The 26,027-nt window shown below is 38.8% G+C and overlaps 1 protein-coding gene across 7 annotated transcripts in view; it reads left to right on the top strand.

Moving 5' to 3' along the window:
* Positions 1-20,884: 20,884 nt before the first annotated feature.
* SLC24A2 (solute carrier family 24 member 2) overlaps positions 20,885-26,027 on the top strand; it is a 118,133-nt gene continuing 112,990 nt past the window's right edge. For 3 of the 7 annotated variants that reach the window (XM_033085421.1, XM_033085422.2, XM_033085416.1), the window contains exons 1-2: positions 21,055-21,190; positions 22,875-23,948. In XM_033085421.1, coding sequence (XP_032941312.1) covers positions 23,016-23,948 — 933 coding nt within the window. In that variant the 5' untranslated portion in view covers positions 21,055-21,190; positions 22,875-23,015. Of the gene's footprint in view, positions 20,970-21,054; positions 21,208-22,386; positions 22,485-22,874; positions 23,949-26,027 lie in introns of those variants that run through there. The other 4 variants (XM_033085418.2, XM_033085420.1, XM_033085417.2 and 1 more) reach the window with 4 other exon arrangements.

The raw sequence follows: 26,027 nt of genomic DNA, 5'->3' as shown, positions 1-26,027 counted from the left end.
ACCTTTGATCTTTCACTCTGAGGTGGTTGTTCTGTTCCTGTGTCATGAAAGATTTTACTTTGGACTGTCTTTGCCAACTTCTCAGTTGCTTCTCTGGCAAAGTGGCATGATCATTAATCTTATTATGTTCTGTTAACAACTTTCTTGTTATGTAAATGGCATTTATTGCCATTGGTGAAAGGCAGACATACTTGCTAAGGTTTCTGAAGCTTGAAGGAGTAGGAAAAGACTGAGACAAAATGGAATGAGGTTTCATCAGGCTAACCTAAGGTGCTGAATAAGATATAGAAGATGGAGTCTCTGTAGCATTCATAATAGTTTAAAAGCTTAGATGCAGTGTATGTCACCCTCAATCATGTCTTTGTAGTATTACTTATTAACAATGATCATAAAAAAATAATTGGCAAAATTTAAAGCATCATGTTTCCTACTGGTGGAAAAGAACTGGGCTTTCTGAGTTCAGCTTCTTAGCATTGCAAAATGCTTTTCCTGCCAGTGCTCTGCTGGCAAACTTTGAAGGTGCACAGGCTGTAACTATCAACATTCCACTTGCAAGTATTTAACCTACTTGCATTTCTACAAGGATTTTGGGTCAATTGCAGAAAAAAATATACTAAAAATACCTGCATTTTTCTGCATTTCTTTAACCTTATGCTTTTGGAAGCCATTTGTGTGTTTTGGATTTTTACCTTGAAACTGTGGTCAGCAGTCACATTGCCAAAGGTCATACGTCTGCACTGAACCTGTTCTTCATATTTCCTCTATAGTGAGAAGCTGCATGCCTTACAAAAATGTTATATACGCATGTGCTGTTAGCTCTAGAGGCGTGAGAAGAGTTGAGCTGGTTTGACTCTAGCCGTCACTGACACAAGCCTTTTCTGCACTCAATATATAAGTCCCAGGAGTCAGAACCTCAGTGTAATAGGTCATGGCCTCCTACAACTTTGCTTTCAGTAACTGATTTATCTACTGATGAGGTGTTCTGCAAGGCTACATTAGAGATCAGAGCTCCATTTTCTCTTGTCCTGGTGCTCAGAGGTAAGTGGCTGAAATGCCTTGTCGAGCAAGTAGGATGGTCTTTCACAGTCCAGGTACACATCAGTTTAGACCAGAGTCTTCTTGGTGTTCATTTTTTTTTACATCCTGCATTTTACACTTTCCTCATGCTGCTAGGGTTGTTTTTGTTCTCTGATTGCCACTAAGCCAGCCCATAATAAATTGAAGGAAAAGGCTGATTCCAAGGAGACTTTTCCACAAGAAATGAGTCATTTATTGATTCCTCAAGTATAAGTATTACCACTGGAGAACTGATAATCTGTGAGAATGCTTGTGCCATCTTCAGCCTGTATTTATATGCTGCAGAAATAAGGAAAATCATATAGCAACCTCCATTCCCTCAGATGCATGAAGGCCTTCATCAGTTGATTAATTAATTAAATTTTTAATCAAGATCTTAGCAAACAGATGATGATGTATGTTGAAGAGTGGACACTTTAATCAGAAGTAGTCCACACAAAGAACTGCCTGATGCAAAGGAGGTAAATTTCTGGTTGCTGTGATAATCACCTCCCACGACTCACAAATGCACTTAAGAGTCCTAACTTCTTCCATTACCTCAGCTGTGAGAATGCAGATGCCACTTGAGTGAGAAAGAAAGCAGTTAAATATACAGCTGCAGCATGGAATAATTGCTTCTCCAGTTCTCTTCTCTGTACTCCCAGAGGATATTCCAAGAAAGTAGACCAAACCCATTTTTAGCTCAGTCTTGAATTATTGAATATACTATACACCAGGTTATTAACCAAGGAAAAAAGTGGTTAAGAAAAAGTCCTGCATGTAGAAGAAAAAGGATATTTATTAGAAAAGAAAACCAAAGTATTTTTGTCATTTTTTATTGGTTGGGGTTTTTTTGGGGGGGTTGTTTTGTTTTGTTTCGTGTGTGTGTGTGTGTATAAAGCAGGTAAATAATAATTTTAAAACAAAAGGGTTTTTTCATGCTATGAGGATCCAGTTCTCATTATAGATAGAATCATCATGGGGATGGCAAATGGTGTAAAATAACTTTTTGTTTTGTTTTGTTAAGGCCTCTTTATCCCAGGTGGATCTTCCAAAATATAATGTTAATTCGTTCAGTGTATGGCATTGCTAACAACTCTAATACTTTCCCCAGCAGAGGAAAGTAGAGGTATGTCTGCAGTGTAAATTCAAGGCATGACTGCTGTTCACAGAAGCATCCATCTCACAGGTAAAGCAGTAAAGCTACCACAGAGCAAGATGAGATACATTCATTGAGTACCCAGGAGTTATGTGGTACCATAACTCTGCTGCTAATCTGCAGAACAATCTTAAACCATACTGGACTAAGAGAAGGGAAAAACAGAATGAAACATGAGTGTACTCCATGGCACAACTGGTTCAGGTGCCACGCTATCTCACAGTATGGCATCTGCATCTGGCATCTGCTCTGTCCTTCCTGCTCCAGGATTCTTTTGGGAGCCCCAGGAGCAACTGCTCAAGGAGAATGGCAGGAAGTGGTGGAGCACTGAAAGAGAGAGGTACCTCCATGTGAAGGTAAAGACTGAAACATCGCTTTAAAAGCGATTCAAACACCTGCAGTGGACATCTTTCTAAATGGCTACTGTTCAGCTAACAGTAGCAAAATGGGCAATGAAGCAGAAAAGCAGGACCTTAAAAAGTACAGCTATTTCCCACCATTACTTGCTGTGCTGATCTGCAACCAGGTGAAGGTTGCTGGCAGCTCAAAATCCAGCCTGACCACCTGGACAATTAATTCATTGTAAGTTCCACACCACTTGCAAAAATGCCACATCATGTTGGTGCTGCTGAAGCTATGCATATGAGAGGATGCATAAACTATACAGGGCTTTTTGAATGCATCTGTGCAATCAGTGAGGAGTTATTACATAAAGCTTCTCTTCCTGGTGAAGGGGAAAGTGCCTTTCTTCAGCTGAGTTCATCCAGGGACAGGTTCTGCATAGGACAGTACAGACAAACTCTTTTGTAAAAGACACAGAAACAAGGGGAAAATTTTCTCTACAATTCTCAAAGATTTCTTAGAAGGGCCAAATCCTAGACCCTATGGAAAGCTTGAGCAAAACAGCTTTTAGGCCAAGGATCTCAACAGCACAGGCAAACCTTTGAAAGCATTGCAGCTGCAGGTCTCCTGCAGGTTGTGAAGTGCTAGACCCTTTTACAAAGAAGAAAGCCTAAAAAATAGACACATACACTTACAGAGCCCAAATCCCACATCAACATACGTTCCACTCTGGCAGGCAATGTAAAACCCTTTCTGGGAAGCAGGAGTGGTAAAACACGATTCTCATGTCAAGCAATCTTTAGGACAACCATTTTGCAGAGCTTTCCACAGAGCTTCCTGCATTCACAAACAAAGCAAAACTTGTCTGGTGGCTTGCAGACAAACGAAGGGAACCTCACAAGAGCACCTACAGTGCAAGGAGTGTTTCAGTGACTAATTCACAGTGTGCAGTCTACAGAGCAGTCAGGATGTCTCGTGGCTAGTAGCAGAGACAGACTTTTATCCCAATTGCTTTAAGAAACCATCAACAGATGGACAGAGAACTAGGATATGTCTTGAGACTTCTGCTTAGCATTTGGAGAAGAAGGGGAAGATGCCTCTGTCTGAGATGCTAGTGGGAACAGTATTATCTCCAAGTGAAGAAGAGCAGCTGTGCACACATTGAACTGCAATAACTACACACTGTTTATTAGAAGAAAATGTGCCATAAAGCATGCTAGCCCAGTGGAAGGCATTTCACCCTCACCTCTGCAGCGGATTATGAGTACCAATGCAGAAAATTACCATAACTCAGCTATTTTTGATGTCTTGATTTAGGAAATAACTTTGTATTTCCTGAAACTAATCTGAGGTAAAAAAGTACTTTCTTCTTACATGTGTGTATATGTATATTTATACACTTCTTGTGACACCTGTGTGACAAAAGAAATCATGACTTCCAAGTGTTCTGAGTACTAATGAGAACTTTCCTACACAAAACCTCTATGATTGCCACTGCTTTTGCTGATTTAGAATCTTTGTTCTGACCCCATTCTACAGCTGAATGCCTGGTTTAACCTGCAGTAACGGTTCTACTATTTTCTGAATCAAGTTGGCAAGAAATCAGATTTCAATGTTTATTTCCAGTGCTATTTAAAAATAAGAGATTCACTAGAAACATCTCTGCTGCATGTGTCTTGTTGCAGATGGACTGCAGCCACTGATCAGAAGCCAGTGGAGCAGCAGAAATGGATTGTAAAGAAGTCTGTTCATATTTAATAACTGTGAGGATGCAGCTTTCTTCCTATGTGTTTGTAGCTTAGAAAGACAGAGCCAACAACAGCAATAACCGTAATAAAAATAACCTAGTATGGATCAGAGACCTATTTTAAAGAAAAGTGTTAAATTATCTCTCTGCTTCTGTCTCACACTTCTCTGTCTTGAATTCCTTGTTTTGTTTTTTTAAAAATATATTTGTCTTACTAACTGGACAATTATTATCAAATGCAATATCAGAATACAATAAGAACCTACCTTCACAGGGAGCAATAAGAACCCAGCCACTACTAGGCATTTTATTGATTGTTTCACATATTTCTAATTCTCTGGAGGGAACAGAGAAACATTTCTGTGTTGCTCCTCTTCCTCCTCATTTTTACTCTGCAGTCATTGGCCCAGGGGACTCCAACCTGCCAAGCTCTCTGCCCACTGCAGTGCTGACAGTGTCACAGAGCACTCTCACCACAGTTGCTTGCACAGCAGTGGGCTTCTGCTGCTCACCCTTGAAGAGGCGGCACCCCTCGGGGTAGGCTGAGCATCCAAGGCACGGCTCAGTGTGAAAAAACACAGCTGTCAGTGATGAAATACCATTCTGAAGAGCGCATCTGGAATAACAAGCAACTGTTACAAGCTCTAAGCTTCTGAAAGGGTCAGAGAAGGACTAGATCTTTGGATAGTAATTGTAAACTGTGACTCACACCCCACCATTCCAGAGCAGATATGCTGAGGCTGGGCCAGCTGCTAGCAGGAGCTCTCTGGCATAAAATTGAAAGGCAGGGTGGCTGCAGCTTGTCGAAAAAATTATCAGACAAATTCATGAGCAGACAGGTAGATGAAATTTTAAATACTGTTTGAGGTGACTGTCTTCAGAGATAGGAGGGCAAGAAAATTCTTCTAATGTACAAGGTTGATGAGGCAAATGGGAAACCATATTCTTGTTCACAGATATCAAAGCTTTTTTTTCCAGTCAATTTAAGTAATACTATCTGTCCCTGTGTTGCTTTTTCAACAGTAATATGTTTCTCAAAGCTGCTAATGCTGTAAACTGGCTAACAAATTTGCATGCGCAAAGACATCCTCATTAAAACAAGGGAAGAGATTTGTTAGTCAAATTACTAGCACTGAAGGACTTGAAGACATAGCAGGCCTGGCATTTTCTTATGCCTAGTCTTCTAGGAAAGTGACAAGACTGAAGAGATAAAAGTACAAGAAATTCTGTAAGTGTAACAGAACATGCAAGGAAAGGAAAAAGAAAAGCAAAGAGGGAGGGGAAAGGAAGGGAAAGGAACACAAGGAAAATGAGCAAAAAGAATTTGCCAAGAATGGAATTTATACCTATGCAGTTAGTAATAACATTAGTATTGCCAAAATTTGAAGTAAGTTTGAACTTTCTAAGGAAATTAAATTTTTTATTCACCAATGCTATATTTAAATAGAAAACAACAACCACACCAACAACAAAGACATGGTATACCTCTCTGCAAGGCTGAATTGAAAATTAAAGTAATTCTATGTATGTTCCAAAACAAAATTAATATTTTTTCAAAAAGGCAATGATGTTGAATGGAAAGAGAAAAAATATAAAAATATGGAAAGGGAAACTATAGTCCAAATATTAAGATTAGGCCAAACTACAGACTATTTAATAAATATGTTTTTGAAGGTATCTATTATTTATTTAAAGTCATGCTTTTTGTGGTTTATGTTACACAACAAGAAAATAGTATAAATAGTACCCGCATTGGGGAAAAAAAAAAAAAGGAGGAAAATGCAGATCCAGTCACTAGGCTGAAGTTATGTGATGATTAAGGTCACATTTGCACAACAGCAGATCATCTGGCAGAGGAAAGCTGAGCTGGACCAGAGGGAATGCATGATTTTCATTTCTGTTGAATTAACCAGCGTATGTGACACTGTCTGTAGAAGAGAACTGAAGACAGCTCTGGTGGAGAGTGCTTTGGTTTGCTTTGTGGGGATAAGGTTTTGGACAGGATTTACTGCAACATGACCACTGCCTAAAAAAACCCTTAATATCACCCTTTATTTTGAAAAAGAGGATAGAAAAACTTGATTGCAAATGGAACAAAATAGAGGCCATTTATACAACATGTAAATGGAATGAAAATTTAGTATCTTTATTTAACTGTGTGCCTGAATTTTCAGGTTTCTTGGATGAGTAAAATCTCACAGACGTCTCTGAGTGGACTTTTAATAAGCTTTTAATACACTGCCCTTTTGATATACTGCCATATGCAAAATTAGGTGATAAAGCAGGATATTGGACTGAATATTATCCATAGTCACATCTAACAGGTTTTACAGCAATAAAAATAAAAATTATAATCTGATGATGAGTGGCTGCATGAGAGAGTTTCTGTTGAAAATCATGTTCAGCCTACTAGGTTTTTAAAAAGTATCATCACTTATACAGTTTATGTCCTTTACTGATGGTATTGTAAAGTTTTTACACACTCTAAGCACCTAGTCCTTTGCAGCTCCCACCTGAGCTTTTTGTCCTTTTCCTTTCTTAATGCCCACAGAAAGTAAATTTTCATCCCGGAGGAACAGTAAAATATTTGATAGAGAGAGGGGATCTTACTGTGAGCTGCATGCCTTTCAGCACAGTTTCACAGTGCAGTGGTTGCTGGATTTCTCACTTGCTGTGTTGTACAAGAAAGTTTTACTTTGTTCCTCTATCACTACCCACAATGCATCATTAGAAGTCCTGGTTGATGGCAATTTATGTAAACCTGATTCCTTATTAAGTCTGATCTCAGTGAGGTCAAGGCTAATCTGTTCTAACATCCAGACCTTCTGCTTTTGTTTAATATAGCCCACTGAGATTAAAATAGGATTAGAGCTCATCTGATCGGGAGAATAACCTCTGCAGATGAACTCTTCTACTGTTCTTTTGAAAAAAATCACAACAGTGTCTTGCAATGGCCATAATTTCTGTATATCAATACACATAAGACTTTTGGTTGTTTTTTTGTTTGTCCCTGGGGTAGTTCTGAAGCCAGCCTTATTATTTCCTAGAGTCAGATCTAGTTGTTATTATACACATGGAATTTATGATTATGGATTTCAGGACAGGTCATTTTCTCATTCATCTCAATGCATTTCCAGTTAACTACAGCCATAAAACTAAAACAAATTTAAATGAATTAATGGAAACTGTCAAGAGGTCCATTTAATAAAGTTGAAAATTTCACTTGTTTTATTACCATGTTTGCATTTAAAATGTTTTTTCTTCTTTAAACACATACAAGTGCTAAGATGTTTTCACTTCAGCTTGGTTCAACATCTACATTATATATAATCACAGAAAAAGCAGGTCTATGTTATCCAAAAGATATGCCTCAAACTTCATTTGTGCTAAAGCCAAACATAAGGATTGCCAAAAAATTTAAACTAATAATACTTTTCTGTGGGTTCCCTCCTGCCCCAGTATGTTCAGTAAAGCTATTCTTCTGCAGTATTTTTAATCTTGACACAGAAAAATTTATATTAAAGAATAAGGATTTGATGTGAGCAAAAAATTAAAGCAAAAGTAAAAAGAGTAAAATTATTTGGTCAATGTTTTCTCATTATTTAGATTCTAAGAAACACAAAATAATATAACTGTCAATGATTAGGATTACATAAAATATCACAGGTAGCATGCAGTGAAAAGATCAGCAGGGAGAGAGTTCTGAAAATGGTATTTCTGCACAGACAGGCTGCTTGGCTGCTGTCCTAGATTTCAGTCTGCTCTAGGTGGAGGTCATGCTGTGGCTAAAGTAATTAGCAAGGTCAATCTGACCAGCTCAGTATAAACCTGGAATAACTCTACTGAAGTGTAAAATGAACGACTGAGAAGAACACAGTGTTTTTGTCCTGGCTGCAGTACTACTACCCATACTAGTAGTGACACTAGTAGATTTCAAGATTTTCTGTCTTTGGGACAATCCTTGGCCATTTTACTTCACTGGTGCAAAGGGTTGTCTTTTGGGTGATGTTATTTCTTAATAGCAGTCTGAGAATCATTCTGCTGCAAAGGTTTGATCCTCACCTTCTCTAGCAGTTTTCGTCCTGCTTGGATATCTGAGTGAAGGAAAACTTTCTTAAAAGACAGAAGGGAATACTAAAGAATTGTTTGAGTTCTTAAAAAATTCTCTGTGGGAGCAAGAGAAGATACCTTTAATGGTCTGCGTTAATTACATTTTCTTAACTGTATGGGATGATCTTTTTACTTCAAGAGACAGAGCAGGAATTGAAAGCATTATATATCTCACTAAAAGAGAACGTATGATGATATCATTATTCCATAAATGTTCAGATTTTTAATCTGATCAGAAAACTCATAGTTTATAATGTAGGAGTATGCAACTGTGTGAAAACATGAAGATTAAAAAAAAAAGCAGCATTATTGCACATCCAGAAAATAGACTGCTATATGATTGTTTAACAAAGTCTTTCTTGACCAACAATCTACAACGCATCTTCCTGCTGTCTATGTTTCTCACATAGGCATTAGTTTGATTTCTCCATCATGAAGTCAGAAAAACACATGAGCATTGAAGCTGCCCCTGTGTATAAGGGAAATAATAGTTTTAAGAGCCAAAGCACTAATCACCTTAATAACCAAGAGCTGAAAATGCATTCTGTGTTGTACATTGCCTCTGAACATATTTCTTAAGCAACCTTTCTTGGTTGCTTCCCATATGCTAGGAAAAGCAATGCAGTTTTGTTTGCTATGTTTAGAAAACATAAACTTCCTGCTCTTCTAACACAGTAAATATGGTCTTTTTTTTTTTTTTTCCATACTCACAGAAGGACAATTTTATTTTGTAAAAGCAGGAATCGCCATGCAGATGATGTTGCACAATTACAACTAAAGTGAAAGGTCTCATTCATAAGTCTGTTTTCAATAAAAAAAGTTAAAATTTTTCCTGTGTTCTGGTCAAGCCAATGCCAAAAATGTTTACATTGCATATCAGGAAAAATTGGTTGCTTTTTGAAAAATTTTGGCATGGTTGACTGGGAACTGCATTATAATTCTAACACCTCAGAAACAACTTTTTGGGAAAATAGATCACAGACCACTACGTGATTGTTTACCAAAGTTTTTCTTACCAGATACTATCCAACTGATGATGTCTGACAGTGGGATGTTGTATAAGAGCCAACAGTTTAAGTAACTGCTGGGAAGGTAGATTTCATAATTAACAGACCCTGCTGAAACTGGTTCAAAGAGTTGATGGAAATTCATACAGGAATAATAAATCAGACAACTGAAATGGCATTTGATGTCAGGGTTTAAAGGTAGTTAGTGCTGTTAAATGGCAAGACAGCACCACTAAATCACAGCTTGCCACTACAGAGGTTATTAGTAACACCAATTTGAAAATGGGAATATGTTGTTAAACTGAGGTCTGAAGCCTGACAATTCGAAGAATTATGATGAAATGGGCAAAGCTGCACCCAAGAAAAAACAGACTATTTGAAATTATGGGAGCTTTCACGTGTTTATAAACTTATGATAGAAACCAATGATTGGAAATCATAGGAGTGTCATATAGACTTACTGAAAAAATAGCTGATACCTTTTTCTTCTTCAGAAGAAAGCACATGGGAGAGTCCTAATTTGGTAACACGCACACCAGCATAACTCAGGATATCAACTGCTACAGGAAAAGACTAAATCACTACCTGCTGAAATTCTCAGCAACTGGACGAGATACTTAGAGACCAAATGTAAAGAGTTGGGAAGCCTAATTATATTTGACAGTGCATATCATAAAATGTTAAAGTAGTAACATGCTTTGGAAAGAAACATGTATGCTATTGGAGCTGAAGCTTTAGGAAATGTGGAAATCTCATGGAGGTCTGTTCTAGTGGTTGAACTGTTGTGCAGAAAAGCATGCATCCTTCCAGAACTTCAGCAGCAGCAACCTGTGTTTGCTGGTGTTTGCACCAGACATGCAGCCCTCCTCTGGGAATTCACAGCAGCCAGATGAATGCCAAGAGCTGGTTCCCCCTGCCTGTGGTGGTGTCCAACATACCATGCAGCATCCATGGGCCAGGACACCTGTGAGGAGCAACAAGGAAGCAGGGCTGGTCCTTGCATCACACCTCCCCTCTGCAGGACCTGTGGCTGCAGGCTGCCCACGGATCCTCAGGACTGCCCCAGAAGCAATGCCTGACAGGGCCATCCCAACATCAGCTGTGCAACACCACTTGGCAGCTCAGGCTAATTTTCTGTGGGACATTTCCTCCTTACATCTCTGTTTCATTCTTCATATATAGAAGATCATATATACATTAATACAGCACATGGTACTGCATGAAAGCAGAAGTACTCTGGTCATCAACTCTCTCCCTGCAGTCCCTTTCTAACATTTGTGTCTTTTACTACCCTCTGAAACTCATGGCACATGTGTTCTGCTTATTTGTGGAAAATCTAAGTTTGCTGAAGAGCAGACAGATGCTGTTTGGTTCTAAAGTATGTTGATCTATTAAGAAAAACCATTAATTCCTATTCCAAGTAAAGTTTCAGCAAATTAACTCTATAGAATCTGAGTTTAGTATGCCTACATAAGAAGAATGCACCATGTTGCATATTTAATTTTGGTTTTTAAAATGTATTGTCACCAGCCTAACAAAATTACAGACAGAATGTGACTGATGAGAAAATAAATCCAGTAAATAATTACACTTCTAGTTTCTACTACCAGCAAAGTCCTTTGTTTTGAAGCAGCCAGATTTTCCCTGTCACTCCCCCAAAATAAAACATCAAGCTGGGACAAAACTGAGTACCAACTACATTGGCAGGAGTCAAGCACCACACAAACCCCTGACAATTCAGGTGAATCCCACAACTGATTCATCCATTTTGAAACCTTGGACTAGCTAGGCCACAGACTAAATAAAACAAAACATAGTTCCTGGGCCCTTTAGAAGGGTACAGAAATTACTCACAGATGGAATAATTTTGCAGAAGTAGATTTGGTTCTCACAGTTTGCAGGCAAGCCCACACAGGACGGAGCGAGTTCCATTCTAAAGGCACCTAAAGCACAAATTCTTTATTTACTATATAAACTCCTACACTCACCCACGTGACTTTCAACCCTTCATGCATCCATTCCAAGCTTACTTCCCACACCTAGCATTCCTCCCCAAAATGTCCCTCCAGAAAGGTGCAGCCTCTGCCAGACTCTGTTTTTTGCCTGTCCCAAATCTTTTTACATTGTGCATCTGTATTTTGATACAATATGAACAGCCTACATGCAAAGGATAAGATTCGAAAGAGTAAATTTCCATGGAAACCATGAAGCATCAATGCTCATGCTAGAAAAGGCCACAAAGATCTCTGATACACATGTAGGGCATCTATGACTAATGAGAGAACCAGCCCTTTGTGCCTGAACACCACTGGTGTTCAATGCTTGACCCTACAAGTTCTTGCTGCACATGAGGAATGAGAATGTCCCCTTAAAGGACAAAATTTAAAAAATAAATTTGTCCAAAAAAATGGATTGGCCTTCTTTTTCCAGGAGGAATTACTAGTCTGTCACTTGAGCTTAAACACACAAAATCTCAGCACACAACCACCCATTCCCCAAATCAGGCAGAATTGATGCTCACCATGGTATTCTGTCCATTCACTGTTTTTCCAAGAAGGTCTGACAATGAACTTATTGCTGGGGAAAAAAATCGTGCTGTCATAGGCTGGCCTTCTATGCTCAGCCACACTGTTCTGAATTAGTTGTGCATCACCACACTGATTTCCAGGCTGCTCTTCTTAAAGAAATGACAGAAGTGTGCATTACAAAAGGTGAGAAAACTTAAAGAAAGAGCTACAGCTTTCATCTCAAAACATCCTGCAGTAGATCTGAATATGTTCTTTCAGGTTTCAGGTTGTACTCTTGCTCTGTGCCAGCAAGATGACTCAAAAAATCTTTAGTTGAGCAAGGGTTGTCAATCATTTGCTCTTCATGTTTAGGGAGAAAGGACAAATTCAATGGACTTTTGTTACCTGGGCTCTGCTGGAGCAGTTTCCAGGTGCATGGAGAGTGCCACAAGGCACTGCTTCTCTTTCTTATCTCCCTGTTGCCCTACAGGCAGAGTATCAGAAGCAGACTTCTTTCTTCTTTTACAAGTGAAGAGATTGCCCTTAGCACTAAGCATTTGTGTCTCAAACTTTCCATATTGCCCATACTAAGAAAAGCTGCTGTTTCAAACCCTAAGCCAGAGCCTGTGTGCAAAAAGTTGCCAGTTGGTTTTGTGAAGAGCATAATGTTTCTCTTTGTTGAAAAGCTATCCCTTTGTAGCATCACCTACAATATCATCACTGACAAAATGTCTGTAAAGTTACTCTACTTTTACCCACTCAGGAGTAGTCAAACTTAGTCCAGAAACAGCATTGATTAGACCCAGTTTAATTTTCTCAGAACATTTAAAGTTTAGCTAAACTGATGGATCTAATGTCGTTATCACCAAATATCAAGTTTAAAACTGTTACCTGCCAAAACATTGCATAGTCAATGGCATATCTGTGTCTTACGAGTACAGACTTTCATTTGCAGAAATGATTATGGATGTATGCAATAAAGAACTTCATAAGCCACAAGAATATTTTTAGCTTACTTTCTCTAGCTAGTGCTGAGAAATACAAATCTGGAGTACCAAGACAAGAAGAAAAACAATATGTATTTTATGCTACACTTACAATGCTTTGTTTAATCTTAACTGTGTGTGTAAATGTTAAATCTCCTGTGTCCCGGGGCATGGCACATAGAATTTACAATGAAATGACCAGAGATCATAAAAAGGCTACTCTTCCCCAATGATTACAGAAATCAGTAAAGATGCTTATTCATTCTTGGAATTAAAATGGAGCTAAATTGAATAAATTTTGCACTTACATGTAAATTTCATGTCTTTTAAACACAGCTAAGGAGATAAACCAAGATGCCACAAGCATCTTGCCAATGGGACAGTCCAAAACTGCCTGAAAGCAGTAAAACATTGGAGGAGAACCTTCTCAGATCTTTTGGCAAAAAATATTTATCACTAGAGACTGCATTCAAGGTAGCACTGGCCTTTTGGTATTCGGAGGGAGACTTTTAGGTTATGAAGGAGGTGATGATGGTAGTCCAGCTGCAGAGAGTTACAAAAGTCAGTATCTCTTAGATGTGACACTGAACAGAAGTTCTTAGCACTAGAGATCACATATCTGGGAGGAAAAAAAACCCAACAAACCCAGATCAAGTAATTGCATCTGTCTTCTTAAATTGTTCTTAATGTAATGAACATATTACAGTGACCTTTAGAATGTCCAATGGGTGATGCATTTAAGCTTTTTGAATATTTAAGCCACCTTCAAATTACGTTTCACCTCTTTATTTCTACCTTAATCTGTGCACTAAGTGGTATCATAGTCAAGATGGATTAGAAAACAACCCAACCACTACATACAGATAATTCCAGATTTCAATTTTGTATTTTGTTTTAAATCTCAACTATAAAAATAATTCTCTGCTGTTTCACTTGAACTACAACGTTGGTCTGGTCTGTTTTTCTAATTCTTAAAAAAGCTACTACAGTACATAAAAAGATCACTGCTCTTCATTTATGATCAGAATCATTCTACATAAGGTTTTTAAGCTTCAGAAATTTGAATATATTTTGGGATGTATTTTTCTAAAAAGCTCTTAATGAATGCAGGAAGATTACACACACTTGAATTATTAAAAACAAGACAGAGAGTCTTCCACTTTAAGAACAATGTGTGTCTTGTCTTCTGAAAACTTCTTAAATCATGACTTTATTTTGGTTTCAACTTCTGTTTTATATTCTCGTTCCAGATCCCATTGTTAGTTTGACAGGTCTGGTTTTTTTCTTTTCAAAGGACTAATTCTTTAGTTATGCTTTAAATCAGTGTCTCACCTTACTCTAAAATTCAATATAGCGCGACTCAGTGCTTTGACCACAACCAGGAACAAAGCCTACTATGTCAGCTGTTCTTTGAAAGATTTTTGTTCCTTTTGCAACCACTGCAAATTTTGAAATTCTGCTGATAGATGGGGTCTCTTGCCTACTGACCTGGGCATGCTTTAACCCATGATATAAGCATTTTCAGTGCAGGACTCTTTAAATGAGCCATACAAATTGGTACTACACACACAAGGACCTAGCAATGTAAGAGGGAGATAGCCCATGAATTTCCTTTCTTTCCATTTGCCATGTCAAGGGGTTAGCACTGACTTCAGTCATAAAAAGATTTTCTTATCTCTTTCATTTTGCTTCCTCTGTACCCCAACTCTGTGCATAGTTAAGCACAGTTCATAAGTTCATAGCTCGCTATTTCAAACCTCACTGTTTGAGAACAATTTTTAATTCATATTTATTTCCCTGAAATAAATTTAAAAGCGTGTAAGAATTTGCCTGAAAACTAGATTACTGCAGAGATGAAGACAAATAACTTATAATTCACTGAGTGCAAGGATTATGAGAATCGAGGACAGAGAAATGGTAGAAGAAGGGAATTGCTGTGTGACAGTATAGCAACAAAGACACTTTAGTTTGTGAGAGGGGTATGGTCAGTGGGACACATTCCCTTCCAGCTCTTTCTAGACAATGGCCTAGTCATAAATAAATTGTGTGAGAAACAAAGAGTTGTAGCTAGTATCAAATTTGACCTCTGCCCCTGAGGCACTCCTCAGTATTAGAAGTCACTGGGAGCAAAGAGTTTCAGTCCAAGTCTTTGAACAATGTGCCATGTGGAACTGCGGAGCAATTGGAAAGGATGCTGGAGTTCACCCACCAAACCAACAACTGCTCCTAACTCTGCTGACTTGCCACCTTGCAGGTGTTCTTATAAATGGGGCTGGTAGACCACAGATTATAGTGAAATAATCATTCTTGTTCATTTCAGGGCAGCTCACTAGGGTTACATTAGATACAAGGAGCTTCAGAGAAGCAACTTATCCCATCTAACAGAGAATGTAATGTGAAAGCTAAAGACATGTTGCTCCATACTGCAGGGATTTTTTTGGAATTACCCTGTAAGTAAAAATAATCATCTGTGTATAATATATCCAGAATTTTTTAGTGGAATTCAATAATGATATCCCACAGAGTATATTTTTCTGTCATAGAACTAAGTGTTAGGCTCTGCTCTGGAATGTTCCTCTCAAACAAAGACTCATACTTTCATTGAATTAGACTGTCCTTTAAGGACACCAGCATGTTATAATCACAACATTTACAATTGCCTTATTTCTAACTAGTATTTAAAACATTATATTAAAAAAAAACGTATTATTTACTGTTCTGGAAACATGCTCAAAAAATCTTTTGTGTTTAAATTTATAGTCAGTTTTTATTATTCACTAGCAGAAACTGGAATTTTAAAAAAGCAGTTAGTTTTAGCCTTCTTAATGAAGTTGTTCATGGTGCTCATTGTAACTGTGGAGTACACAGGAACAAATTTCTCATCCTATTTATTTCTAAAAACAAACAAACAAAATAGACCAAAAAAATCCCAACCAAAACCAAAAAACCTGAAACACCTAAAAAACCCAACCAAACCAAACCAAACCCCCTCAAAAACTCTCAAAGCTTTTAAATTAATTATTTATTATAAAATGTCTGTGTTCATTACTACTGATCATGATATATAATAATAGTACCAAGGCTGTTTCAAAAGGCATGTAGTGGCAAGTAATATTTAACTCACAGCAAGTTAAACAGAAATTATCTTTGAGGCTTAATAGTAAGCAAATACTAACAGTTGAGTGTAAAGCACATATTTTGTATCTTTTACAGCTAAATCTCAAAGTCAAGCTAGTTGATGGTATGACAGCAAACTATAATAGTTACACAGTGATACTGGTCTACATGCATTTTAGCTTGTGGTTTTGACTCAAGTGAAGAATGAGTACCATTGTGTATATGTTCATATTTTGTTTCCAAATATATGGAGTGCCAATAAGGAACATTCCTAATGTAAAGCATTCGTAGGATGTACTCGTCACAAAGAATTTTAGTTTCTGAATATTAAGTTTAGATGTCCTCTTTAATATGGGCTACTGGAAACTTGTTACTGTAGTTACTTTAAAGAATTCTGATTAATTTTGCTTAATATATTCCTCAAGAATGTATTACTCAGGTAGTATAAACAGTTTCTGCTCCATAAAAATTAAGGTTTATATAGAATGTGTTTGCATATTATTACTAACATGTTTTAATTATAAAAACTATATCCACTCTGTTCCAGTTTTGTCTGGGATAGAGTTACCTACAAGGGCTAAGGGCTATCTTTTGAATTTGTGTTGGAAACAGTGTTGATGTCACAGGAATGCTTTCATTACTGCTGAGCAGGGCTTAAGCAGTGTCAGGTCTTTTCTGCTCCTTACAGCACTCTAGTGGGCTGGGGATACACAGGAAGCTGGGAGAGGACACAGCTGGGACAGGTGACCACAAGTGACCATAGAGATATTCCAGACCATATGGCATCCTGCTCAGCAGGTGTACCTGCAGTGGCACATATCCATGGCCACAGACACTATGGGGTGCACTGGTCTTTCCTGTATGTACTTACAGGTCACAGTGCCTTTCAGCTGGTTTCACAGTAGAGTTCCAGCCTGCCCAGTACAGGAGCACAGAATGAGTAGTGATGCCCTGGCCATTAGAACATTCCCAGGCCCAGCAGAACAACATGATCAGCAGCACAGCCCTATGGCAAGCAGGGAAAGCAAAAAGCAGTCACTAACAAGCACTATAATATATGGCCAGGCAAGTGAGCCCCATGCCAAGCACAGGAGCTTGCTGATTAATAGCTAAGCAGCATAACTGTTATAAATTCAATGTAGCACATTCCAATCAAACATTATCTTGCATCCTTTAATATTCATACTGGATGACAAAAAGGACTCTTGTGGTTTAATTTCACCATCAGCTAGCTACTGCGTCACTACCGCACATGAAGATAGGAGGCAGAATCAATGATAAAGGTGAGAAAACTCATGGGTTTGCAATAACGATTTAAAAAATTATCCAGAAGCTGCACATGCAAGCAAAGCAAAACAAGGAATTAAATCACCATCTCCCATGGGTAGGGAAGAGCTCATTCATCCCCAAGAAAGCAGGCCTCCATCATATGTCATGATGACTGGGGAAAACAAAGACAATCACTATGAACATTGCTTGTTCCTTCTCCCCTGCTCTATTTGCTGAGCATGATACCATATGATCTGTGATATCTCTTGGGTCAGTTGGGTTCAGCTGTCTGGCTGTTTTCCCTTGTGCAACCTCAGCCTTCTTGCTGGTGGGGTGGGGTGAGAAAAAGTAAAGGCCTTGACGCTGTGTAATGAGACCAGTAATAAACCATCCTTGACTTATCAACACTGTTTCCACCAAAAATCCAAGATATAACCCCACAGTGGCTATAACAAAAAAAATTATCTCAGCTGAAACCAGAAACAGTGTTTTAATTTAACTCTATGTTGTCACCTTTTCCATCCTGTTTCACTTGTTACAAATGGCAAAGTGTGAAATAATTTTGATATTTCAAATGTCACCTGTTCCCATCTGCAATTAGCATTTAAAAGCTTAACATCCATTTTCATTCAAATATGCCGCCTCTGTAGTCATGGTAACCTCCTCATCAGCTTTATCTTCCAGCTTTAGAAGGTACTGCTGGGGTACTCAGAGAGGTTGTTATTTAGGATTTTTCATTTGTTCCCTCCTCCTTCCCTCTCCAGCACAAAAAATACATTTTTGTGCTTGTTTTTACACGTTGATGGTTTACAACAGCAAGAAAATAGACAAAACAAAAATACTGTTTATATATTTAAAAAAAAAAGAAAAAAAGAAAAAAAAAGAAAAAAAAAGAAAAAAAAAAAAAAGGTTTTACTTCTTGGAGCTTCCTGGAAATAGGAATTGGTGAAAAACAGTGGCTTATGAATTCAGATGACTCGTTGCACATGATGCAGTAAACGATGGATAAGGTATTAAAAACTAAAGATTCAGAATAAATATAAATAAAAACAAAAATTTAGTCACATTTACAAATGTGTAGGAGTAGAATCCAAATACTTAGCAAAGGTGCCTTCTCCCCTCTCTTCTCTCTTTAAAGGAAAAACATTGAACCAGCTCTGAGGCAAATATTGTTTCATTCAGATGATCTAGTTATTCTGTATTTAACCAGGATATACTCTGGTGTTTAATTTTGTGAGGGAAAAATACCTATTTCGTCTAACGTAGTTGTTTTTGTTGTTACTAATGTAACTGTGCTTATTTAATTCTCTCCTGATTATTAGGCAGTATTTATATGAGAATGGTTCAGCTGATTCAAAATGCTTAAGCCATTGGTAGAGATACCCATGTGTAAGCCACATAATTTTTGTTACAGATATTATTGTCCCTGGCTTGCAACACATTTTTATTGTTGGAAGAAAAATCATTGCAAGTACAGAGAAACAGATGGACATTAGAATTCAGATACATGGACTTTTGGATAGTAGATAATATCATTATAGGGAATATAATAGCATAATTATAGGATATTTTCTACATATTCTCCCTGTGGTCATTTGTAAATGTCACCTACTTCCAATTTTTAATTCAGAAATTGGTAAAATTGGGGTACTATGCACAAATCTAAGCTTGCCTCTGGGCCATCTGTAAAGCTGTAAAACCATTTTTGGTATTTTTTCAAGTGGCTGCTTCTCATAGACTGCAATCCAACAATTCAGCAGTCACAAGAAATTTTATAAGCATACCCACCCAGAGACATCCTGTGTCCCTGTCACATTGTATAGCAGGCACAGGTTGAATGTTTGAGATGTAGCTACTTCATTCAGGTCTTGCAAATGTGGATACAGAAGTAAATCCACATTTTCACTAATTCCTATCTATGTGGGGTCTCTAGAAGCACGGCTAAAAGCAATCTCCACATGTTGTCCTTGCATCATCTTGAGGCTGAACAAAGGCAAATTGTGAGAGTCAACAGGCCCCCTCCCTCCACTGTCAGCCACTAATGACCACCTCCCAGTATGTAACATAAAATAAATGTGCACTGCACGAGCAGAAATAAATGCACCCTGCACGAGCACACTCTGGCCTTAAAGGGCACTTTGTGTGTGTGACTCAACTACAGCTCACACTAGAAAACACTGAAATTTTGGAAATATCTTTATAACCTTTTGCATCTCTTTCGTGGCTACATAGTTCCTAAAATGTCAGCTCTACTTTGGTTTTGCCATCTCCTAAGTCTTTAAAACTTACAGGTTTCCCATTAATGCCAAGGGCAAACCAAACAGCCCTGGTCCTACAAAATGCCAGTGTGGAAACAGACTGTGCACACCATGCTTACCTCAACAGTCCTTATTTTTTAATTATACTTATAATACCCATGTATTATCACTTAAGATAAATCCTTACATTTTTGTATCCTTTGTGAAGCACCAATTAGCAGTTATTTTCTGTTTGCCAAGGGATGAAATCGGAGTTCAAAATGAAGAAGGCAGAAACTGTAAAAGGTTGTCATTTACCCCAGAGAGACTGAGAGTTAATCTCTTACAGCAAGGTTTTTCAGAACGTGCAAAAGATGTCACTGAAAGCAGAGGAGTGTTAGTGAGTTGTTTACCAAACTCTTCCCAGATCTCAACAGCTGTCCTACCCAACCCATCCGAATATCCTTGCTCTTGTTTGGGCTCTGCACTTTCCAAGGACTTCCAGAAGAAGTTCTTCTTAAACTGCCCTGAACCAATCAGGGTCTTCCTAGGGTGTTGGCCCGCCTACACTGGATTACTTTGGTTTATCCGTGGATTACCATGTACGTTTTTTTAACAACGGCATAGGGGAGAAGTGCAACTGGTATTTCAAAAGAGCATCACCTGTGTACTCTAATACAACCCCAGAATATGTCAGAGGAAATTAACTATGGCAGAGCTGCATTGTCACTGTTTCAATGTTCGTGATTTTTAAAGCAATTTCTAAATGAAGCACAGCTTACTGAGGAAATACTAGTGTTGGAAGCAGAGGATCAAAATAGAAGGGGGCAGCTCTGGCTAAGGAATTCTCCTGTTTTCTCATGTGTTCAGTGCATCTTTATTGCTCTCTTTGGCAACTTTGAAATGCAGTTTGAATAAATTTCTGTTCCGCAGTAAATTAATCATGACGAATAACTTAATCGTGGATATGCCGTCTTCCTCAAAACTAAAACGAAACGTCCTTTTCTTTCATTTCCTGATTTCCCTTCATTTGGCACAAAGGATATTTTGATCAGAAGGCCTCACCTCTTTGAAATAACCCCGCTCTTCGAGGCTTATTACCTTTGCTAGAAGCGCTGAATTTTACCTCGCTTAAAACGCGCCAGCTAACCCAGGATGAAGGGGGAAAATTAAAAAAACAATTAATTCCTCGACCCGCTGTCTCGGCCGGCGACCCCAGACCCGTGGGAGCGCGGCGGGCGGGGCGGGGCACGCCGGCCCCGCCTGCTCGGGGCGGGTCCCGGAGCCACCGCCCGCCGCATCGGAGCCGCGGGGCTGAGCCGGGCCGCCCGTCCCTGTCCCTGTCCCCGTCCCCGTCCCTGTCCCCATCCCGTTGCTGCTGCCGCGGCCCTGCCGAGCGCCGCGGGCCGGCCCGCAGCGCAGCGCAGCTCCGGTGAGCGCCGGCGGGAGCGCGGGCGGGGCTTGGGCTGCGGCGCTGCGGGGACTCCCATCCGCCAATCCCGCCTCCATGGGCGGGACCGGCTGCCCAGGGGGGGACCGGTGCCCCGAACCCGCGGTCGGTGCCTCCGCGGCTCTCCGCGCTTGGCGCTGGACGCACTCCCCTTCCCGAGACGGAAAAAGTTTGTGCGGCGCGGAGCGGAGCGCGGCGGAGCGGTGCGAACTTGGGCTGAGTTAGGCGAGGCTCTGCGGCATCTCCGGGGGGGACGGGGCGAAGGCGGGGCGGCGGGGCTGCGCTGCGCTCCGGCGGGGTCTGGGGTCCGCCGTGTCGGGAGCGGCGAGGCCGAGCGCTGCCGGGCGAGTCCCGGGCACGGCAGGGACAGCAGAGCGCTTCTCCCGCATCCCGCTCGCCTGGTGGCCAGGGCAGAGCGGACACCGGCCCGCCGCCGCCGGCCGTGCACGGTAGCGGGGCTGGTGCCGTTCCGGTGTCTTTCCTGATAAATGTTTTTGTGGCAGCCCGTCGAGTGTTAACTCTGAGGTGGAAAATAAATATCTCTGCTGTGCTACTGCATCTTGCGGATGAAGTATGTCTCTATGACATCTTAGTGTGGAAACTGTTTGAAAAAATCAGGAGAAACTGCGAATGACTTAAGAACTTATAGGGAAATAACTGCATGTAATAGCTGTAATCCTGTATTTGAGAATACAAAATCAGTAATTCCGCTGATTGATAGAATGTTCAGGATTCAGCTACTGCTACAAATTACTTGAGTAAGAGATGTAACAAAGTATTTTTGGGCAGTAATTGTAAAGACTAACGTTCAGTTTTATTGAGACTTTATCTTATATTTTGTTTCATATAAAATACAACTTACTGTGTAAGATGTATATGTAAATAACTTCTGCATCACAAATATCCTTCAAATTCCTTAACCAAAACACTTGGTTTTATCTAGAGATTTTTTCCTGTTTTAGAAGTGGTTAGTCAAGAACGCTTATCTCTGGCATACATGAATAGTCATTCTTGCATAATTGCTTAACATTTCATTTGTTTCTGGATCAACTCTTGTGTAAATTTAAACAATTATCTTAAGTATTGTTAAGAGGGGCACCTTTAAAAGGTATCACATAGGTATTCTTATATCCTGCATGTTACTGCCGAATGCATGACATAAAACAAAACGAGGGGCGACTGAAAATTTTGTCTTGACTCATCGAAGACAGTGTCCTAGGTCTGATCAGATGCAAGCCAAGTTCTCTCTGTAAACCTGTCAATTTTACAGAGCAGCTAAAGAAACTTCATTTTAATCCTGTTCCAGCATCAGAGTGTTCTACTTACACATCAATGACTGTTGCTTTGCGCACACATAACAGTTCAATTAATGCTGCCTCAGCTGTCTAAAGGTCTGATGAGATGCTTGTTAGCACTTTGATTGCTTTTTCTGGCATTATTGCCCCTGCATTTGGGATTTGGACATTACATGTTCATAGCGGAAAGTAATTACAGCAGGTAATAATCTTTGGTATATCCATTAAAATAATAGTTTCTTCATTTTTGTACAACATCTGGGGACAGTTTTACCTTCCACTAGGTTTTTGGTTTTGTTTGTTGTTGGGTTTTTTTTGTTTTATTTTGTTTTTTGTTTTTGTTCTTTTCCAGCAACTGAGGAGAGAGCAGTGGCTCAAAGGCATATGAGAGCCATAAAATGAGTATTGGTAAATTGTTATCCTCAGGGTTACTGCTTAAACATGTGATTTCTGTGTCTGGTGGGATGTGATAGAGCTTTATGTTACATATTCTGCTTCAAATTTTAAATGTAACACGGTCTGTAAAATGCTTTCATAATTTTCTAATCACTTCCTGTTTCACTAATATCAATAATATGTTTGTCCTTTTAAGATGAATGAAGAAAATACATCCTGTGAAGAGTAAAAGTACTTGATTCTGAGAAGACTCTTAAAGCACTTCTAACTCAAAGCTGGAGAAAAGTATGAAGGAACAGTCCACCTGACTCCCTCAGCATCTTGCACAGAACTCAAAATGGCTCTCCAGAAAAAAACTGTTGTTGGTGTCTTGGAGGAGTGGTGTTTGGCAGAACCACTGTTTGGTTGCAGGTGGCACCAGAATGTTAGGAAAAAACTGAGACTGATACGAATTGTAGGGCTCCTTGTCAGTGTAGTGGCCATTAGTACTTTCTCACTTTCAATGAGTGCCTTTTTCAAGATGGAACCACATAGCGTGGCGCTGGTCAGCAGCCTAGATAGCCAAAAGCTGGTGCATGGGCACCAAAGAACTCTCTTGGATTTCACAGAACAGAATGAAAACGGCACTCCAGATCCACACGCTTCTATGAAACATGAAACTGGGCACGACAATGAAACAGATGATCATGCGAAGGGAGAGTACCCCGAGGACCTCTTCTCTCTTGAGGAGAGAAGACAGGGAGCAGTGATCCTCCATATAATTGGAATGATTTACATGTTTATAGCCTTAGCCATAGTCTGTGATGAATTCTTTGTTCCTTCCTTGACTGTCATCACTGAAAAACTGGCCATTTCTGAGGATGTGGCAGGGGCAACCTTCATGGCTGCTGGTGGGTCAGCCCCAGAACTCTTCACTTCTTTGATAGGAGTGTTTATATCTCACAGCAACGTTGGCATTGGTACGATAGTGGGATCTGCCGTGTTCAATATCCTATTTGTTATTGGAATGTGTGCTTTATTTTCTAAAGAGATCTTGAACCTTACTTGGTGGCCACTCTTTCGAGATATGTCCTTTTACATCATTGACTTGATCTTGTTAATCATCTTTTTTCTGGATAACTTCATAATGTGGTGGGAAAGCGTAACACTCCTGACAGCATATTTTTCCTATGTGACATTTATGAAGTTCAATGTCCAAGTAGAAGAATTGGTGAAGAAATTTTTAAACAGGAACAAGGTTGAGAAGGTAACAACAGATGCTGAAGGGAAGGTTGGTCAATTTTTAGTTGAATTATATGTACTAATGCCCTTGCAAGTGCTGAGTCCTTCTATAGCATAAGGGTTCTAATATAGTACAGTGAACTGATATAGAAAAGTTCCGTATTTTGCTCAAATGTCTTTTTGTTTAATCAAATGGATATTATTGAAAATGAAAAAACAAGCAGCCTTCTACTAAATCAATAGCTTTTAACTCCAGAATAATCCTGATCACACAGAAAGCAAGAACGAACATGCCAGCAAAAAGACATAAACCTTCACTCAGCATTCTGGCACATTGATGAGGTCTGAGCTATTTTTTCCCTAAGCTTTTGGATTAAGCAGTGACAATAACTGGGGAGGATCTTATGACAAAATTTGGCTTTCTAAAGATTTTAATGCACTTTTTTCCTCAGAGAAGGTTCAAATAATTCAGAACAGTATACAAAGGTATTTTCATATATGTTTTTCATCTACTGATGCTGATAATACAACATTAACTTGCTGTTGTAATTAGTGGCAATTACATGAAAAAAACTCATTAAAAGAATGACCACAATGGCAAAAGTCACAGGTTCTCTGTTTAAGGAGGATGGTTTCCCATATGCTGTTTGCAACTATGCAACTAATTTTTGTCCACAAGTAGATAATGAAATTTATGCACAGAGGGCTTGGTTGGGTCTTCAGCAATTATAATAGCATTTAAACAGCTTTCTTCTTAAAGCAAGCAATGTTTAAGGGACCTATGAAGCTGAACTGGTTAATACTTTTGCATGTAGCAATATATTGGAATGACTGGTTTTATGTGACTTTGGGTGTATTCATCAGATAAGGTTTTATTATTCAGTAATTATTCAAATTATCAGGGACCTAGCTGCTCACTGTTCAGTTTCTTCTGTTTAGCAGTCCTATATTAAATGTTTCAGAAGGGACACAATCCACCAATGTCAGTGCACAGGCACATAAACAGAGGAGAGAGCTGGATATTTTAAAAGTTGTGACAGACAAATTCAATTCTAGGGCAAGCCACAAACCACCAAAATTAAAAGCCAAAAAAGCCTCATTTTTTTTTCTTTTATTCTCTGATCAGGTGTAACAGCTGTACATTTACTTATAACTTTATATTTTCCCTTTTTCTTTTGTTTTTTTTGTCCAAAATCAGCATGCTCATCCTTGTCTTTTTCACAATGCGGAATTGGGATTTTATAAGTAAGTGAAAAGAAAGGTCAACACCAAAAAAATATTAGCCTTAATTAGCAAAGGGTTTCTTTAACTACATTAGTTGGTTTCTAAATTATCTAAGAGTTCATAGTGCACTGTAGGTCCTTTGACAGTTAGTGCTAAAAATATCTGATGTTAGAAAGACTATGGCATATGAAGCAAACTTCGTCTGTCCAAAACTGGATGGAAAATATAAATCTGTAACTTGTCTGAAGCAATTATCAATATGAAAAGCAACTGCCTTGTGTTGTCCAGGCAGATTAGAAGGTGAGGAAGAGTAGATGTATATCAAAGCGTTTAATTATTTTCAGCTTAACAGAAGAATAAATCATTTGAGAACCATATTGAACATTATTTACATTTGAAGTACTGTAGTTGGACTTGATTTTAAAAGGATATCTTTAGGACCACTGATTTATTGTTTGACATTTTAATTGCTTAGAGTTTGTCTATAATACAGGTTCACAGGTTTCAGATAGGGGTGAAAAAAAAAAAGGCTACTTTTCCTAAAATCACAAGCTTTACATCATGCATTTAATTAAAATATTTTTCCAGAATAAACTTGAATTTAATTAAAATGACAAAATAATGAATTTATAAATCATAGAGGACTAAAGAAGATGGAAGATGCTCTAATTTTGTTGCAATTTAGATAATACATATTTTCTTCTTCCTGGGGAAACCAGCTTGTCAAGGTGTAAAATGAGACGATGTTTTTTACTCTGTGAACCATGCTGTAAAGACATATTTTTGTATATTCCACTAACACTTTGAAATTATAAATCATTATGAATAATATTCTTCAGCTGAACAGCATTAATCAGGATGAATGAAATTATTTTCTTATAGCAAGGATATCACAGATTATGTT

The sequence above is a fragment of the Catharus ustulatus genome, chromosome Z (assembly GCF_009819885.2).
Source record: "Catharus ustulatus isolate bCatUst1 chromosome Z, bCatUst1.pri.v2, whole genome shotgun sequence".
NCBI classification, from domain to species: domain Eukaryota; kingdom Metazoa; phylum Chordata; class Aves; order Passeriformes; family Turdidae; genus Catharus; species Catharus ustulatus.
This window is presented reverse-complemented; position numbering and strand designations above follow the sequence as displayed.